The sequence below is a fragment of the Acanthaster planci genome, linkage group LG13 (genome assembly GCF_054643075.1).
Source record: "Acanthaster planci isolate LZ-2023a linkage group LG13, COTS_SCS, whole genome shotgun sequence".
NCBI lineage: Eukaryota > Metazoa > Echinodermata > Asteroidea > Valvatida > Acanthasteridae > Acanthaster > Acanthaster planci.
Window position 1 is genome coordinate 2,869,608 of NC_141789.1, and position 18,801 is coordinate 2,888,408.

The window sequence follows — 18,801 nt, forward strand, 5'->3', positions numbered from 1 at the left end:
GCGCATTTTTTTATGCTCGATACTCTGCAGTTCAATTTCAAAAAGGACAGTTCCATTTTCTGCCCTGAGGCAATGCGGAAAGCCATCTGCCCATGATGAATATATCCTCAAATCTGTCCAGGCTGTCACTGAGCGGTCAATTTTAGGACAGGAAGTGGAGGGCATTATCGTCTGATGAGTGATGCAGCAATTGACCGACCCAAATTCACGTTTGACCAAATTGACAGACCGTTTAAGTTCTGGCCACTTGCTACTCCCCCCCCCCAAAAAAAAGCCTGGCAGTATCTCAAGTTGCATATTTTTTTTTCCTTGACGGTCAATTATAATCAGTTTTTTGCCATAGTCGCAAGTGGAGTTATTTCTGAAAAGTCTTACAGGATACAGCAATCCCATGTTCCCTACCGGGAGATTTTGCAGTTGCCTCCATCCCATACTCAAAACAATCAATATAAAGTAATCGTACTTGTGGAGAATTCTACGTACATGCATTTGGAGTCTAAAAATGAGACAGTTTTTGTGTCCCTGCTACACCTGTCCTGTGTCAGTTGATGTGAAATTGACCTCAAACTATTTCCATTTATTTGGCAAGTAATTTGCAGTTACTGAAACACTCATGGAAATAAATAGAATGCATTCTAAATTTACCAAATTATACGTCAGATGTGAAAGGGACGTGAAGCAACTGGACTCCACTGAAAGACCCATGAACACATTTACGATGATCTCTGGTCAAAAAGAAGTAAATCAAGTGTCCTGATCAATGTGAAACTTGCATAATTTATCGCTAGTCTGCTGAGAAACCTATCAGTAAACGATATACAGGCATGGTTGGGAGGGGGGGTTCAGAGGGTCAGAGCCCCCCTCTCCTGCTCTGAGACCCCTCCCCCAGGTAAAAATTGAGAAAATAATTAAAAAAGTACTAAAGTAAGTGCACCAATGCCATTGCAAACAGTATATGGCGCGTCTAATGTTTCATCATCATTTCTGCTTGTCCACAAAAATGAGGCATTGAAAAAATCTCCAGCGTGACACACCCCCCACACCCCCCCCCAAAATTTCTGGATCCTCCCCCGATATAGGAATGGCTTGTTTGCTTCCACCATGGCAGATGCAGACCGGATGCTGTAGAGTTGGACTTAGGACTTAATGTCTAATACTTGGAATCAGCTTAGACGCAAGGTCGAAACTCTTAATTATATAAGGCTTTATAATTAGACATGCATCCTTGACACTCAAGGGCGGCTCCAGAACCAAAGTTGTGGGGGGAAGGGAGATTTGTTTTGGGGGTGGGGCAAAAAATTAGGACAATTTTTTTCATATAACCTGTCTGGCCTTTCCGTGGAATGAGGCGACATTTTAGGGCTTTTTCACATTTTTGTAACAAAGGGAAATGAAAAAGGCCAAATACAGTTGAACCTTGTTAATAAGAGGTCCTTTGGACTGCAAATTGCCTTGTTATAACAGTAACCTTGTATTATCAGGAATGAAAGCAAGGAAAAAGAAAGGATTAGGACCTAACAATTTCCTTGTCTTAAGCAGAATCTTGTATTAGCAGTTCTCTTATTAACGAGGTTCGACTGTAATTTGCCTTTATCTCATTATGTAAAAGAAGATTTTTTCCCTCTCTTGCTGACACTGGAAATTTTGACACAGCATTTCATGGAGCTGCTGGTACTTTGTAGGGAGAGAAATGTTCTGCCAATTAATTTGCCAAGCACTTAACAAACTGGGAACTGGTCACCAGAAATAAACAGCATATGCTTTTTTGGTCGGTTACCCCATTTTTGCTAAGCAGATAGTTTCTTTGTTAAGCTGTTTCTCATGTGAAATTGCAGTGTATGTGACACTGGACCACTGTCTTGACTGGAGTACTGAAGTAGGAGTCTGATGAAACAGCTTAGCGACATTACAAACTGTACTTAACTCAATCCTGTCACTTCAGGTGAGCCTTACTGTCGGGAGAGGTGCGAGAATGGTGGCACCTGCATCGGAGGTGGCAGATGTCAGTGTGCGAGAGGCTACAAGGGCGCCCTCTGTAAGATCCGTAAGTATTACTCTGTTATCAGGTGCCTTTCGTGGTAGCTGGGTTGAGGGACTGTGGCTGATCCAATGATTGTTGAGTGCTGAGTGTCGAGTACAAAACTAGCACCATTTGTAGCATCTGCAAGGGATTGCTGCAGACAGAGGTCATTCTTTTTTGTAGGCACAACTAAAACGCTCCCTGGAAGAATTTGGGCTCTGATGTGGTACCAATTATAATCCTGTCATACCCTCATGAATATGCATTGACATACGCGGAAAGTCAAAAGGTGTAGAGGTTTGTAACTTACACTAAAAGAAATCACTGAATTGTCATTGCCCAAAATCTGTGGCATTCTGGATCCCGTTACTAAACAGTTCATGTTTGCATCTTTGACTGAAGTCCGTGTAAAGTTGGCTTCTTCTTTTTTTGTGGGTGAGGTTATTTGTGTGCTCACTTGCTACTGCAGCAATTGCACATTTCAAATTCTGCATTATAACTTCAGACCTCGCACTGCCTCAAACGTACATTCATGTTTCACTCTCTGCACTGCCCCAAACTACCGATGTAATCTCATTACCAGTCCAAATTGGAGTTGTGGACCAGGTGGAACTCAAGTGCTAACGGGTTAAGAAGGTGACTTGTCCTGTTTGTGTCTCCCCTTCCACAGCTGTGTGCGAGCCGGCCTGCGACGTGGGCAGCGTGTGCATCAGGCCCGGCGTCTGCAGTTGCCTCAAGTTCACCGATGACGGCCTGTGCGGGTCGGCCAGCCGGCTGATGGGCAAGACCAAGACGAGGTTCAGAGGTGAGCCAGATGGGGCTGAGGGCGACGGCTTTATTATATCGGAGAGACGCAGCAAGCGGGGGGGATGTGTAGACTAATTCTCACAAACCGAAATGAGAAGCCAGTACATGCCTGTGTGCAGTTGTTCGCATACATTAAATACCTCTGTACTTGGTGACGTATTCACTCTGTAGTTTGCCAGAAGCTGAGCCCACCTCAATTGGAGATCACCCCAGTTATGGCATTGTCTTGGATGAGTCTGCTACATGTACTTCTCACAAAATTGACCATCCATCCTCATTTTCTCACGATGAATGTTAAATTTAAGAACCCATTTTTGGGGGGGTTTGTGTCCCTCAATGAGTTTGATGTTCAGTTTCAGCAAGCTGAGTCTCGTGGCAACATTAATCAAATACTTTTCTTCAGAGCTGCAGAGACCCTCATAAATATTCACCAATAAAAGGAACAAGTAAAAACAAAAACACACACAGAATAAATTATGTCAAAACCGACACTCTTCAAAAGAAATCTTTGATGCACGATCTAGCATTCCGTGAAATATGCTTACAATTATCTTCAGCTGTGGGTTATCTCAAGTTTCCCTACTTGGTATGAAAGAATCCGCTCAACTTATCTTAGCAAGCATTCTGAGCGGTGCTCTTTAAATGAAGAAATAATAGCCGCCCCAGCTGTCTGGAAGTACAAAGCAGCTGATCTGGCATTCCGGCAGACAAATGTAATGTATCACAAATACTAGCAGGTTTTCCCCATGCGCCGTAAATATTGTTTGAATTTTGCAGTCATATATGTCTTGCTAAGTAATATATCCTGTTTTATGGCTTGTCTAGACGGGAGATCCCAACCAGTTCCAAGTTGCATCCCAGTTGAATTGTGAATTTTTTTTTTCCCAGTGAACGTGTTTGAGAGGGGTGCCTCGCAGGTGCTGGTATGTCCAGATTGTGCTCTGATTACCAGAGTTGTCCCCCCTCCCAGGGGAGTCTAGGTGCCTGTCATTGATAGGGGCGGGGTCTGGAAGGCAAGGAAGGAGGTTTTCAGGGATGACGTCTGTTGCTGAAACCTGAAACTGGGGAGGGTGTTGTTCCTCAGTATCTGAGTCATCTTCAGCCGGGCGTTATTTTTCTCCAGCAAAACAGGATTGCCGCAAATAATATGAAAACAGAAATGAAACTCTTGCCAATGAATTACAGTGCTGAAAGTTTATTGGTTATAGAAGTCCTGTTGTTTACTTCAATGGCCTCATTTGGCCTACTGTAGTTCAATCACATCAGTACAGTTTGTAAAATATTGTCCAATTATATGATATAAAAAAAATGGACGCAAGACGCGCAAAATGTGAGACAAACAAAATTCATTGTACTGATCCACACTTCCACAGAGTTGCCTGAGTGGTGCAGCTAACTTGCAAATGGCAGCCGGGCCAGTTTGGCACGTTGCTTCCTGAATTCTTGGACATTTTCAGCATTTTCAATATTGCTGGGGATCTGAAAACAGTGCCACTTTTTTCAAGCAGACTTATTTCCCCAGTGGTTTCTAGCTGAAGTGAGTCCACAAAATCGATGAGCTTGTGATCACAGACTGAGGGGCCGCTATGACTGCAGTGGCATCACGCTTTACTCCTGGGCATGTGTCCACTCAAAGCACATGCCCACCTTGGCAAGTCATAGCACCTTATTAGTTGAAGCAGCATGTGACATGTGCGTACCATCTGCCCCCCCCTCCCATGGTGCTGCTGGGTGTTGGCGTCTAACTCTGATGGCCCCATTAGTGACTAGAAGGCCCGCCTGTGTCACTGTGATCACAGTATCATGAAGTACACCCCATACTTATCTCTTTCCCCATCAGGCATCTGCAGGCGGATCTGTATGCACGGAGGCAAATGCGAGTATGGGGGCTGTTTCTGCCCTGCTACCACAAGAGGGCGCTACTGCCAACACGGTAAGATTGTAAGGTCCTTTCAACTACAGGTATCTCTGACTACGGCAACGTCTGTCACCAGCATTATCTACACATTGGCAGAGACCTAGCTCGAGACATGAAATCATGACTCGGCCTCCCCAGGCGGTTGATGTTGTCCGGTTCCAACTTGTCAATTCCCCTCCCCCCCCGTCCAAAGTGTTAGGTACCTGCAAGGGGCTCTAATGAACACTGATATTTCAAGTAGCCAGAAAAAAGGACGCATAAAATTTCAGTATGAACCGTCAGAGTAAAAAGTTGTTCAGAACAATAGTATGGAATCTTCAACCCCCACCTTACCAAAAATGTTTTAAAAATAAAGAATACGACATGATTTCCATCATAGGACGTAGAGTTCCACTGCAGCATAAATTTAACCTAGCGTGGTTTACTCTAGGACGCAAAAGGATTGGCAAATATGACTTGCAGAAATATCTGAACATTTAGTCGTTTAGAAATGAAAACGAAAAGAACATGCACGCTGCGCCACATGATTTCTCTGATCCCTCGAGCCGACGTTTCCTGGATTTATAACACATTGGAGTCCCATTTACTTCATATCAACGAGGCCACATTGGATGCCTTTAAGCATTTCTGGCCTTGTGCCAACGGACCAGTGGGAAATAGCCGCACATGATTACACATGCACGCGTGGGATTCTCCCCCGGTTTAACCGGGAGGCCTGCGAAGAGATAAGGGCTTAGGAAGGAAGCGTCGACCTTTAGCGGCGGCGGAAAATCCCAGGGAGTTTAGCCGGGGAGCCGGTGAGCCCATGTAAGGGGCTGCAAACCAGTTCATGACTTCATAGGACTTGTAGGTCCATGTTCGGTAACCAACTGTGGATGCCAGAGGTTAAAGAATTGGAACTAATATGCTGTGCTGAACTGTATCTACGTATATCTTACTGACATCTTTAGTACCACAGATATAGGAAATATGCCTGCCGTTCAGAAACACAGCCAAGGGCCTCGTATGTTTGTACAATGGGAGGCACAGTGCATCTGCCATTACTGGGGATTTCCTGCGTGTCGGTTTTTATGTACCTGGATTTGTCGAGTCACGCAACACCAAAACTCTTTCAACTTGACTTGGTGTAATTAAGCCCTGTGTAAATCAACTGGCTGCGGCCGTGGCAGCCAATGGCTTCAATGGGTGCCTTGGTTATTTCCATCCACAGCCACAACATTCAGAGGCAGCATGACATGTCAAGCATCTAGGGTGGTGCTTGTTTCATCCGCACCCCTGTCTGTAATTCAAGAGTGCAGTACAAGAGCACATGTGACATGTGTCTTGCTGTACACGGTCTGTCGATTTGTGCGATCATTTGATTTCATTAGACAATTTGCTGGTATTTCAGCCATCAGCCGATCACTTTTTCTTTCTAATTCAGTTGCAGAAGATTGGTTTTCAAAAAAGGCAAAGTGAAGTTAGGGCCGGTGACCATTTAGACCCGGTTTGAAAAGGGCCCCTCGGTAAGCTCGCCCTGTTGCAAAAACCCCTTTCCTACCGGCCTGGCTACCGGCCTGGGATGCTGGACTGGTTGTTGATCTCGAACTTCTCCATCCTGGGGTCTATTGTTTGCAAGTACTGGCACATGTAATCTATCCAAGAGGGAACCTGCTTGTGGTTTTTAATCCTTCAGCTCTATACAATGTTTACACTAATCCGCTTAGACCCCTATTCATCTGTGGAAGCATGGTGGGGGAAGCCTTTCATCAGGGACTTTGAAATGCCAATGAGCAGACAGGCCTGATACCGGCCTGGAGCAGCCTGAATACCGGGCGGGGGGGGGCCCTTTTCAAACCGGGTCTAAATGGTCGCCATCCCTTAGAGACTGTGTACAGGATCAACGGCCAGACCTTAAACCTCATTGAGCAATCGTGTCCAACATGTACTCCCCTTCAATTTGCCGACTTGACATTCGCCTAACATTTTCTTTTCCTCCTCCAGTTCTGCCACCTTACAATGACTTCAAGGAGCTACTCTTTGACACCGTGCGGTAGACCACCCTCCTGACTATTGGACACCACAGTAGACTTCTGTACAGAGATTTAGTGCGTAAGAGAGAAAGAAAAACCCTGTCTATATTTGATATTTAGTTGTCGTTGTCGTGCACCATATTGTATTCTAAATACTTCTCCAAAGTTGCATTGTTGAGGAATGTTACGGAACTATTGTACATATGTAAAGTAGTGTTGTGTTGCGGTTGTCTTATATATTATTAAAACTGCTGTTAGGGGTAATAGGTTTACAGTATAAGAGATGTTTAATGCTCAATTTGAGACGTGTTTCTGGGTCATTTTAGAGTGGACTGTACTTTTACGCTCAGCTGTAGAAATGGAGAACATTAACCACTTGCTGCCGGGGTTTCCGGTACCCGGACAGGTATTCTTTATACGCCAGGGTCTCCGAAATCGGACAAAGAGAACTGGGCCTTGTAACAAAAGACCGTACTCGTAACAAAAGACCAGGCAGCTGGGCATTACTGACATTTTTTTAAACTCTCAATAGTGGAGATAAATCTAGCCTTGTTTTGAAACAGTATACCATGGTTTGGTGCATTCAGTGCGAGCGGATTACCACCGGGGACAAAAGCGCTCCACCACCGCAGCGATTAACCACACAATACCGCTGCATGCTAATCTGGCCCCATTGAAAAGAGGTCAGCAGCGCACTGTGCAAAGTTTGTGAACAAAAGAAAATTACATAACACTGCACAATCTGGGCTCTTTTTACAAGGCGGCAGGCCTGGCTGAAATACTCCAGCATCAATAGATGTTGCCTGTCAGATTAGAGTGGAAACCAGACAGTCCTTCATGTGGGTGTAAGTGTCCAGTAAATGAAGAATTTTTACAGAATTTTGAAAACCGAAAAAAAGGAAATTATCCCGTCCCAGCATCACATCATCAACATGCATAAATGCCCTGTTGGGAAGTGGTTAATGTTTGACTGCACCCATGCTTGGTGACAATAACTTGTAAAAAGTGATAATTCAGAGTTCAGTTTCATCACAAGCAGTGTGATGAAATGTTTTTAGAAACTGCCTCTTAAAAACAACGCACTTTTAAATTTAATTTTGCGGAGTCCCTTGTCAGGGAACAGCCCATTTAAAAAACAAACAAAATGCCTGAAATTCTCCATTTTTGCCTTGCTACTTTTGCTGAAATTTGCAATGAAGGAAGGGTATAGGACATGGACATAAAGCCCGGAATATTACAAGACACACAGATTTAAGTTTTGTTTGGCAAATGTTTTCCTAGAAACGTTGCTCACTACTGACACCAGGACCATCTTGTAATGCATCGCTTTCTCTTGAGCCACACTGCAGAATGTATTCAATCGTCTATCACTCTGCCTTTGCATTTTTCTTCAGAAGCATCTGTCTTTAAAAGATATTTAATTACTATGTACATGTAAGAATTTCAAATGTATTTTAATGTAAATGCTCTTTACTGTTGCAGTTATTCTATATTTCTTGTATTATAGTAAAGGCTATCTCTCAAGGAAAAAGTGGGAGTGTGAATACGTTTCTCGAGGAAGAAGCTCTCAACATTTGAGATGAGCAGGTAGATCCTGAAGTCAAGTTATGCCTCTCTGTTATTTACTGTACAGTCCAATCTAAAAATAGGATATAAAATAATATATACTTGGGAAGTGCAGCCCTGTGGAAACACACACCGGTCTGTGTTCCAAGACCAAGGCACCATTGTTCTGGCTAACTATAGCCCGAGGGCGCTGGGCTACAATTCAATTTGTGACATCCTATGACCACCGGATAAACATGACAGTGTTAATTTGCCTGTTTTTTTTTAACTGCATGCTTGAGCAAGATTTCTTTTAAACCAGTCACCGCTGTTTCTTCATAACTACGGTCACAAACTTCTGGGAGATAAGGTTTCAAGGTAATAATGAAAACCACCGATGTAGGAGATTGTATTTCAACAAGTTATTCCGTAGGGCTGGCCGAAAAATAAAATACATCATATGATGACTGTGAAGGGAACACTGCAACTAGGCAACAAGTTATGAATCAAGTTCATAACAGGTCTTTTAAAAAAAAAATAATAATTCCTGAGCACCATTGTTAACATTTTCGTAGATACTTAATCCGAGAAACAAACACCAACAGTTTGTCGTCAAGGGTTTATATACATCCCCCACTCTACTGGCAATGACCGGCAAAACTAGAATTTCCTACATCAGAGAAAAAAAGGCATTTGCAGTTCGAGCTGGTCCAAATTTTAGTGTTTAGAAAAAACTCTAGCAGTATACACTAATATCACTAACTGACTGATTTTAAGGATTTCTTGGTTTCTTGCTAATATTTATCAGTTTTGGAAGGTTCTCATTGCAACAAAGATTCATGTCTGTAACAGCAGTAACTTCGTGTATGTGTGTAATCTCTTGACACTTGATTTTTACCTGTTTAACGGTCAAGTATTTGTGCCATGAAGAGATATACTGTAAGTGCATTGTAAAATTGTACAAATAAAAAGTAAAAGCATGTCAAAGATGTGCCTCTTGGAGACACATTATTTGGAACCTGACTCGTTTCAAAATAGTAACCCTGACTCCTAGTGGACTCTTCCTAGGAACTTGCCTGAAACCTTCAACACCTTGTTTTTGAACTTCCACACCCACACAGTTAGCCCTCCTTGGAACAGGCTTCCCGTGGTCATGGCAAATCCTAGGAAAAGGTTGCCCTTGCAAATCATGGAAACTTGGGGGAGAAAAGAGGGTGTCCTGGAAAGAGTTTAATGGGCTGCTTTTGGTAGGATAACGGAAAATGGTAAATTTGTAGGCTGTCCTTTTAGTGACGATGGCAGTTTTCCAGTTCACAATACGGAACAACTTTTCTCAACAAATTAGCATGGAATATCATGAAAACTGTCACACCTCTTGTCTTAGAGAGTCCTGGAAAAGTCATAGAATTTGGTTTTCAGTTTCTGTGGGAACCCTGGCCAAAACTGTACAGAATCGGGGTTTCCAACCACCGTCAATCTGTATTACTTTTCCCCTCTGTGAGCCTCCACAGGGCAGGTTGAGGTATACATCTGTCCCTACTGTCACAGGCATGATGTACACAACCACACAACAGAGAGCACTGCGCTGCATCAACACCATGGAAAACAAGAAAATTTTTACTGGTTCGCGGCAGACTCCCGGTGTAGCGCTGATCACTCGCCAGGTACGCACTGTGTGCTGCCGTCCTCCATGCCAAAGTACACTTGCCTTGTCATCTTGAGGAACAGACCAGTTTCAACCACACCTAGTCGGAAATTAAAAGCAAGCTGATAAACATGATGCTTCTCGACGACAAAGTGATCAAGTGCCTTTGAAGATAAATGGGTAGTCCTCAACCCCCCATGGACCCCAAGTGGAACGGGAAAATGATTCTTTGAATTCCACTTCTTCTTAATTTCAAATTTAAAAAGCACAGTCAAAAACAGTTTTTCAATCCAATAAACAATGTCTATTTTGGAACAAAAACTTAACTTTCCCTTAAACTGATGCTGGGTTGTTACACTTTTGAGCATGGCAAACCTTGACCCTATGCACACGGCTCGGCTTTCGCTTCAAGAAATGCTCACAATTGGCTGCCCGAATAGGTTAAACAGCGCCCTCTACTAATAATGCACAAAGTCAACAAGCATGGGACAGTCTCCCAAACCTTAGCTACATCTCTAGCTGTGGCTTTGGGGCTGTGTAGTAAACTGTTCAGGCAGATGCCGAACTGAATCGAACCGATCAGACTGGGCTTTGGGAAAAGAGCTGCAGCGCAGATCCGAAGTTCCATTTCTGCCACGCCGCTGCTATTGCAACCTTTCAGAAGATGGCAATGATTACTGAAAAGGAAACATACGAGGTTGGGTGGTCGAAAAACACACAGCCATACCGGGGATCATCTTGATTTGCTGATTGACAGCCTCCCAGCTCTCAGGGACCACCTTGAACTTCCAGTCCAGGATGAAATTCCCATTGTCTGTCACCACAGGGCCCTGGATCAAACGTACATGTACAGTGCATCAGGAATAACGCACAAAGTCCAAATACAGATTTTAGATTGCCAACTATTTAACCACTCCCTGCCGGGCGACCCGTTTTGAGTACATAGGCTTTATATGCAGAGCGGGGGAGCCTGGAACTGGGACAAAAGAGTTGGGCCTTATAACAAAAGACTGAGCTGCTGCATTACCAACATTTTTTCACTCTCAATAGTGGAGATAATCCAGCCTTGTTTTGAAACAGTATACCACGGTTTGAGGCATTTAGAGCAAGCGGATTACCACCAGGGACAAAAGCTCTCCAACACCGCAGCGATGAGCCCCACAGCACCGCTGCACGCTAATCTGGCCCCTATTGAAAAGAGGTCAGCACTGCACTGTGCCAGTTTCGGGAACAAAAGAATCTTATGCAACACCGCACAATCTGGGCTCTTTTTCCAAGGCTGCAGGCCTGGCTGAAATATTCAGGAGTCAATGAATTTTACCTGTCAGCTTTAGAGTAGTACTCAAAGAGTCCTTCATTTTGGTATAAACGGCCATTAAATGAAATGATGAATTTTTGAAGAATTTTGAAAATGGAAAATCTTGAAAAGGACCCGGCATCTTGCCTTGCTCAAGAAAAATCCACCCGGCAGCAAGTGGTTAGTACCAAGTTTCATTTTCCATTCGGCATCAAAGGGGACAGAGTTGAGAAGACAACCGCACAGCTTCCACCCCGTGTTCGCTTGGTAACTTGACCATCTCCACACACACAAAAAAATTATAGCAGGCTTTGAGTTTCTGATGCAAGCCCCCTCCCGCAGTGAAAAAACACAACAAAGTACAGTTGAACTCAACTTTAGTGCAGATGCAGTAACACTGGCCCCTTTAAGTTAAACAACACTACAGAAACGGTGTCTCAATAATGGGTTCAGGTACAGGTTAAAGTAATACGCCTTTCATCACTAGGGCAACATTCATTTCATATGCACTGAAAGAAGCACCTCTTTTACCTGTGTGCTGTTGGCCAATTCATTAGCAGTGACTGGATCAAAACAGAGGGGTCTGGGGCAACATTTTATGACCTGCCCACTCCATGGAAAAAGTACTCCCTTGTAAATGAGCAATTTGTGCACTAATGGAACTAACGGGCTACGGGTTTGCACACAGTGTTGCATTCGAGTCCATCACAAGTCCCTTCACAAGGCCAGTCGTAAGTCCCTTCACAAGGCCAGTCATAAGTAACAGAGTGAACAATGACAAAGGAATGCTTTTAGTCACAGTTCATTTGAATAGCATGTGAATTGGCTTAACCACTTGTTGCTGGTACCGGATGCGTATTCTTTATACGCGTGGCTGCGGTCTCCAAAATTGGACAAAGGGAACTGGGCCTTGTAACAAAAGACCCAACACGTAATAAAAAATCAGGCTGCTGGGCATTTCCAACATTTTTTCACTCTCAATAGTGGAGATAATCCAGCCTTGTTTTGAAACAATAGACCACGGTTTGGGGCATTTAGCACAAGTGGATTACCACCAGAGACAAAAGCACTCTACCACCGCAGCGAAAAGAAAATTACATAACACTGCACAATCTGGGCTCTTTTTACAAGGCAGCAGGCCTGGCTGAGATACTCCAGCATCATTAGATGTTGTCTGTCAGATTAGAGTAGAAACAAGACAGTCCTTCGTGTGGGTGTAAGTGTCCAAGAAATGAAGATATGAATTTTTAAAGAATTTTGAAAACAGAAAAAGTGAAAATTATCCCGTCCCAGCATCATCAACATTCATAAATGCCCTGGTGCAGTGGTTAAGACTGAAAGACTTGTGATGGACTTAGAGCGACTTGCAGGGACTTGTGATGGACTTAGAGGGACTTGTGATGGACTTAGAGGGACTTGTGATGGACTTAGAGGGACTTGCAGGGACTTGTGATGGACTAAGAGGGACTTGCAGGGACTTGTGATGGACTTAAAGGGACTTGCAGGAACTTGTGATGGACTTAGAGGGACTTGCAGGAACTTGTGATGGACTAAGAGGGACTTGCAGGGACTTGTGATGGACTTAAAGGGACTTGCAGGGACTTGTGATGGACTTAGAGGGACGTGCAGGGACTTGTGATGGACTTAGAGGGACGTGCAGGGACTTGTGATGGACTTAGAGGGACGTGCAGGGACTTGTGATGGACTTAGAGGGACTTGTGATGGACTCGAATACAACACCCTTTGCACATTCACCATTGCACATGCCACACCACATGCAAACAAGCACAGGAAAGCACAATATCTTCAACAAGTGGCCGTCGCTTGGCAAAAGAAACTTTCTCTGGGGCCCGTACACCAGCAGCCAATGCATGCCAGTGATGTTCGATGACTTACCGCTTTACTCTTGGCCATCCTGAGTACTGCCTCACCCCCAAGCTGTGTGGCTAGGGTGATCATGATGGGCCTGTAGGCCAGGGGAATGACTTCGATGGGTACCCCGCGGTCCCAATGCTCCCCTAAGTGACTCGACTTCTTCCTTCACAAACCAGAAATAGTACAAGAACGTTAAACACTTCCCGCTCTGCAGGTCTGTAGTGCCACCCACATCCCAAGTACCACTGCCCTCGTGCAAGCCACATGTACTAGATTTCCCCTTGACAGGCAAGTTTCGGAAGCGTACCCTGTCAAATAGGTTTAATTGTGGAAGATCTTTTCTGCATATCAAAGATCAAATAAGCCTACAATGTGGGCCACAATAGTGAATATCAGAACTTCTGTGTGACCCAAGCTAAACAGTTGGCCAGCAAACAGTTATCTCCTCTATACTTAACCAAGACATCCATGTTTGTGAAATTTCATTCCACACCATTTTGGGTTTTCCACTTTTTTGCTGGAGTGTCGGAGCTCACCTGTAGTCGGCTATGACGACAAAACACTTGGCGTTAGCGGCGACTATCTTCTCCTGCGTGAGACAGCCGCTGTGAGAGAGTCAGAGAAAGGGGTCATTGCATAAATGGGCTTGCGCTTTTAACCCTTGGTTCTCTGACTGGGATGCCCCAGCTTTCGACTCGTGTCTTGAGGTGACAGAAATTGAGAAAAGTTGGGCTGGACAGATGTGAGTGTTCCAGAGTGTATGAGGAAAACGATACTTTAACCTAACAAGTCCTGAATCCTCCAATTTTAATATGATTTTGCACACACCCTAGGGAGTTAGGGTTAATACGCATATCAAACCCTAACCTCCTAAAATCCTCCGATACCGAATGGTTTTGGAGGATTTGGAGGCTGTATGGAAAAAAATGTATGGCTGACTGTGAAGGATGCACTGTATCAAGGCCTTGGGCCGGATCGGGCGCTGTTTATGCTTGGCCAAGATTATATGTAAAATCATCCCCATAGCTCCTGGATACCATTTGCACTGCCTCAACATATTGACATGAATAGACAGTATTCATGCGTCGGCTATCTTGAATTGAAATTGGGGTAAAATTTTCATTTTGGGAACCTAAGAGTAAAAATAACCGCGACAAAATAAAAGTTCAATACGAATTCATGCTTTCTTTGTTCACGATAATTTGACATTCGTGGCAAGTTATATCTAAAAAGGCACATAAAAGAAATGAAAGTGAGGACTGGAACCCAAAATAGTCTGGCACCATCCCACTTCACAGATTACACTGAATGTGATATATTTAGGGAGCAAGACAAAACATGGCTTCCCCTGTGAAAAAGGTCTACTGCTGAAGGATTTTGAAGGATTGAGGCAGGGGGCACACCTCCACAGAAACCTAACTCACCCTCCTCCCTTGATGAGGTTGAGGCCACTGTCGACTTCATCAGCTCCGTCTATGGCAACATCCAGCTGAAGAAGTAGAAAAAGATAAACAAACTGGATCAGTCTGAAGATACACAGGCTATGTACCAGAAGTGGACGGAAACACGGCATTTTCACAATCTATAAAAAAATTGAAAATGATTTGACTGATTTGGTCAGGGATTTGACCTGTTGACTAGCATACCCCATTTCCTAATTGTCCCTGAAAAACAAAACACACTGAAAGAGTTCTCAAGCATGTTTCAAATCCAAAGCAGTTTCAGGAAACTTGAGACAAGCTTTCACCTGAATGAGATGACCTTCACATTTGAAAAGATGTCTCAGATCCACTGACAAATTTTGTGGATCAAGTGCAAGACTTTCCCCCCAAAAAAGAAAAATTTATCCTACAAATGATGGCTTGACACAAAAAATGCCTACCTGGGGTGTTTTCTCGAGATCACTGAGTACCAGACCATTGTTAATGATCAGCTGGCGGGCTTGGAATGATGTCGGCACACACTGGACTGACAACTGTTCTTCCCTGACGCGCTGGGCTGAATACAAAACCACATAATTATAATCAATTCAAACACAAACTGAATCTGATGGCAATTCTTCAGTCTTTTTTTTTTTTCAAGTTTGCTTAAGCCCTAACCCCAGAGGCATTTTTTTTTGCTAGGCACCACGATCAATCCTTCAAAATCCACCGCTCATCCATGCCAAAAAAATTGCATTCAGCCTCAGTCCTCAATCCCCCAGTATTTCTTGAATATGCTCCTTTAAGGGGTGCCCACGGTCTTGATCCTTCAAAATCGTGGCTCTTGTGATTTGCGACTCGTACTGTTAGGTGGAGTCACAAATGCCCAGACATGTGAATAATTCCCATCTTCTGTTACAGAGGTAGACGAAAAAGGAAGACACGTAGAACAACATATCCTAAATACTTTAATCTATCATTTCTTCTGCAGTTCGATTTTCCACTTCCCATGTCTTGTCTCTTCAATGAGAATGAAATGTTTTTGATAGAATCAAGTATAAATATTTAGGATGCATATGACGAACATCGTTCTATGTGTCCTCCTCTTCTGTCTACCAGTTATAGACCAAAACCACCCATGAGAGTCTGCAGATTAGTAACTTACCAAGTCTTTCCACCGCGTAGACAATGGTTGAGCCACTGCCAATGCCCAGACGGTAGTTATCCTGCAAGATGTACAAGGAAAGAACAACACTTTGTAGGGGTACCTCGAGTCGATGTCTTTGCCTGTACACTGGCTATCTCGCCTCTCCCTTGACAAATAGCAAGGAAGTATCGTAGTTGCACTGACCAAAACATCAGAATGAAATGGAACAATCCATCTCAGGGCAAGATTCCAACTTGACAGAAGTATCACAGTGCCCCCATAAACTGCACGTGAATGAGTATTTGAGGCTTTGCTCTCTTTGAGGCTTGTCATAGACCTCAGGCCAATTTTGGGACAATCCTTTCTCCTTGGGAAAAACCAAGAGCATCCCATCACAGTACGTACATAAAACAAGGTGCGTTCAGTGCAGCTATCTCTAACAATACAGGCAATCGAACACTAAACCTAATACAGTAGGAACCACCCTCAATCCTCCAAAATCCTCCAATTCTCGACATGAAAAAATCACCTTCAGCCTCAATCCTCCAAAGTCCTCCAAAAATTCTTGAAAATGTTTTTTTTTTAAGGTGTGCCTCCTGCATCAATCCTTCAAAATCCTCCGGCAATCCTCCTGTCATTATGTTCAGGCAGTGCAAATGGCATTCTTGAGCAGTGCGGTTGATTCAAAAGAAATACTGGGCTGAATTCACGCATGACTGAGCAAGAACATATATGCTGTGTTTGTGACACATAACAATTAAAAAAAAATTTTAAACACCTGTAAGAATGAAAAACCAGGAAAAGCATGTTTTTTCTTACAATTTATTGAGTGGGCAACTATTAACAAAGAAAAAATACCACACATTGTCTTTTCCCAAACTCTTCAAAAACCACATTGTACAAAACCTCCAAATTTAAATAATAAACACAGGCCCAAGCTTTTTGCGTTTTCTTTTGGGGGGGGTCTATCACTCATGTGAAGTCTTAAACTTCTTTTCTACATTTTAAAGTTAATTGTCATGGTTGAGTTTTGGGTTTTAGCAGGGGGGTCTCGCAGAGAAAGAGTAAAGAGATCGCTTCAATCTAAAACTCTACGATCATGTGTTTGCGGTGGCTTTCAACCAACCAAATCACTACTTTCCACCACATCCCATACATTTTCCCATGATGACCAAATTGACTTTGAAGCCAGTTTGTTGGAATTTTCCAGCTGTATGTTGAATGCTCACACACTGCAAGAGGGTTGGGTTTTGGGATCGTCTTTGATGGGCCAAGGGCACATAAGCCTGTTTGGGCAACATGGCTATTTCCATAAATACCTGCAATATTCACATGTAGCTGTAGGAAAATTAGTGGGGCGTTGCCAACGGTGATTGTTGGAACATCAGAGAAAGCCAAAACTGATAGTTCAGTGTGAAAAGTGCAAATTGTTTTTCTTCTCAAATGTCCATTTGTCATGACGGGTCACAAAATTACACCTACAAGTAAACCCCAAAATTGTAAAAGGAGAGAAATCCACTGATTCACAAACCTACAGATTCCCCCCACCTACATGTTTGTTTTGACTACCAAACTCCCCAGTACTGTATGAATTTGCTCAACTTTAAACGCTACTTCTCGTCATCCTATAAGCCATTTCTAAAATTAGTAGTGAACAAGACACAAATAGCATCGTTCAAGAAAAGTCTTCTGAAAAAATTGGACAAGAGGCAAGATAACATTGCCGAAAAGTAAAGACAAGAATACTTAGAGGTTAGCTTTGCTGGTGGCACTGAATTCAAGCTGTTGAGACAACATACGTCATGTACGTGAAAATGTATCATCGGAAACTTGCAGTTGTCCCTTGAACTTGTAGAAGGGTATCTATGCAGCCATTGCCAATTCGAAAGACAGTGTGAAAATTTTTGATAATGGCACAGACTAGAAAGAGGCTTAATTAAACTTGACATTTTGATACATGAGGGTGCAATATTCAGTGATATTTGTCAGCGCCACAACCACCACCATCATCAGTAGTGTGCAAGGACCATGTCCTGTCAGGGAAATTCCTAAATGGTGGCGGTCAGTTCCAGGCAGTCTCCCAGTGACAAACATTCAAATTTTCATTGGTCATAAAATTTTTGACAGACGATCGGGGCCTACTCAAGTATTTTTCATGCATTTTGTTTTTATAAAAATTGGCAAAAAATAATTTTTGGTGCCTGGTGCTGCTAGATTTCATGTTATTACACTCAAGTTAAAAATTTCCAGAAATGTGTAAGGTTTTGCATTAGTGTAGGAAATACATGCCGATATAGATCTTCGCCTAAATCACATCCATAATTGGTGAATAAACTTCCCCATCTAACATCTAACTTCACCAAGAAGGCACGAATGAAATTTGGTTGCACAAATAGCAGTGATGGAAGAGTAAGTTGGCACAATCAAAAGAGCCAAAGTGTTATGGGAGTTTGTACATGGCTATCCACAACCTCTCGTCCCATTTCGCCTACAGTATCATTATTGTGGAACTTACCGAATTATAATTTGTACGCTAAAACTAAGTTAAAACCATGGATGAGGAAGGCATAGACAGCAGTCATTAAAACTCAACTTATGCAAATTACACACCGTACACAGAGCAAAAACCTACCATGACGTGGTCATTCACAGCGGCGTATGCAGCAGCTTTTTTGGCAGCTTCAGTCAGGTCAGCTAGATTCGAGGCTGCCGAACTCATGCTGTTGCTCAACGGATTAGCACAAGTTCGCGGGCAACTTCTTGTTAGAGTCACAGTCGGTTTGGTACGAGCTCCCCCTAAACTATGGCCTAAACTAGAGAAGTCCGGCTTCAGTTTCGACAGTCGGAGGCTCAGAAATGGTCGCAGCATCAATGCCGTTTGACTCGTTGAAACATGCGATGGAAAGTTCCGCTACAAAGCGTGAGGGAAATGCACATAAATACACGACATTTACTTCCGCAACTCACCGACTCGCTCACCTTGTAAGCTTGCACGCTTGGACGGACGCACGTGCACGTGTGTGCAGAACACGCGGATATGCATGCAACAATGGGTTTGGGAAACTGGTGTCCACCTGCTACACAACGTGTTTTAAATTGGTCAGCGCATACCAG

The 18,801-nt window shown here is 43.4% G+C and overlaps 2 protein-coding genes across 4 annotated transcripts in view; one reads left to right on the forward strand and one right to left on the reverse strand.

Annotated features, from left to right (window-relative positions):
• The window catches only part of LOC110977079 (uncharacterized), a 43,676-nt gene extending 34,387 nt beyond the window's left edge, over nucleotides 1-9,289 (forward strand). The window contains exons 8-11 of one of the 2 annotated variants that reach the window (XM_022230884.2): nucleotides 1,943-2,044; nucleotides 2,691-2,825; nucleotides 4,668-4,760; nucleotides 6,729-9,289. In XM_022230884.2, coding sequence (XP_022086576.2) covers nucleotides 1,943-2,044; nucleotides 2,691-2,825; nucleotides 4,668-4,760; nucleotides 6,729-6,781 — 383 coding nt within the window. In that variant the 3' untranslated portion in view covers nucleotides 6,782-9,289. The remainder of the gene's footprint in view (nucleotides 1-1,942; nucleotides 2,045-2,690; nucleotides 2,826-4,667; nucleotides 4,761-6,728) is intronic. The other variant, XM_087144815.1, reaches the window with a different exon arrangement.
• On the reverse strand, nucleotides 4,007-18,702 carry rpia (ribose 5-phosphate isomerase A). 2 transcript variants are annotated; one of them, XM_022230887.2, is made up of 9 exons: nucleotides 18,320-18,702; nucleotides 15,706-15,766; nucleotides 15,002-15,117; nucleotides 14,544-14,608; nucleotides 13,656-13,724; nucleotides 13,141-13,282; nucleotides 10,675-10,777; nucleotides 9,924-10,047; nucleotides 4,007-6,817 (listed from the first exon to the last, which is right to left on the reverse strand). In XM_022230887.2, exons 1-8 carry the CDS (start codon nucleotides 18,554-18,556, stop codon nucleotides 9,956-9,958), a joined length of 885 nt encoding a protein of 294 aa, XP_022086579.1. In that variant the 5' UTR covers nucleotides 18,557-18,702; the 3' UTR covers nucleotides 4,007-6,817; nucleotides 9,924-9,955. The 2 variants fall into 2 exon arrangements, with proteins under 2 accessions (XP_022086579.1, XP_022086578.1); XM_022230886.2 differs by having other exon boundaries at nucleotides 4,007-10,047; nucleotides 18,320-18,701.
• Between the last annotated feature and the right edge of the window lie 99 nt (nucleotides 18,703-18,801).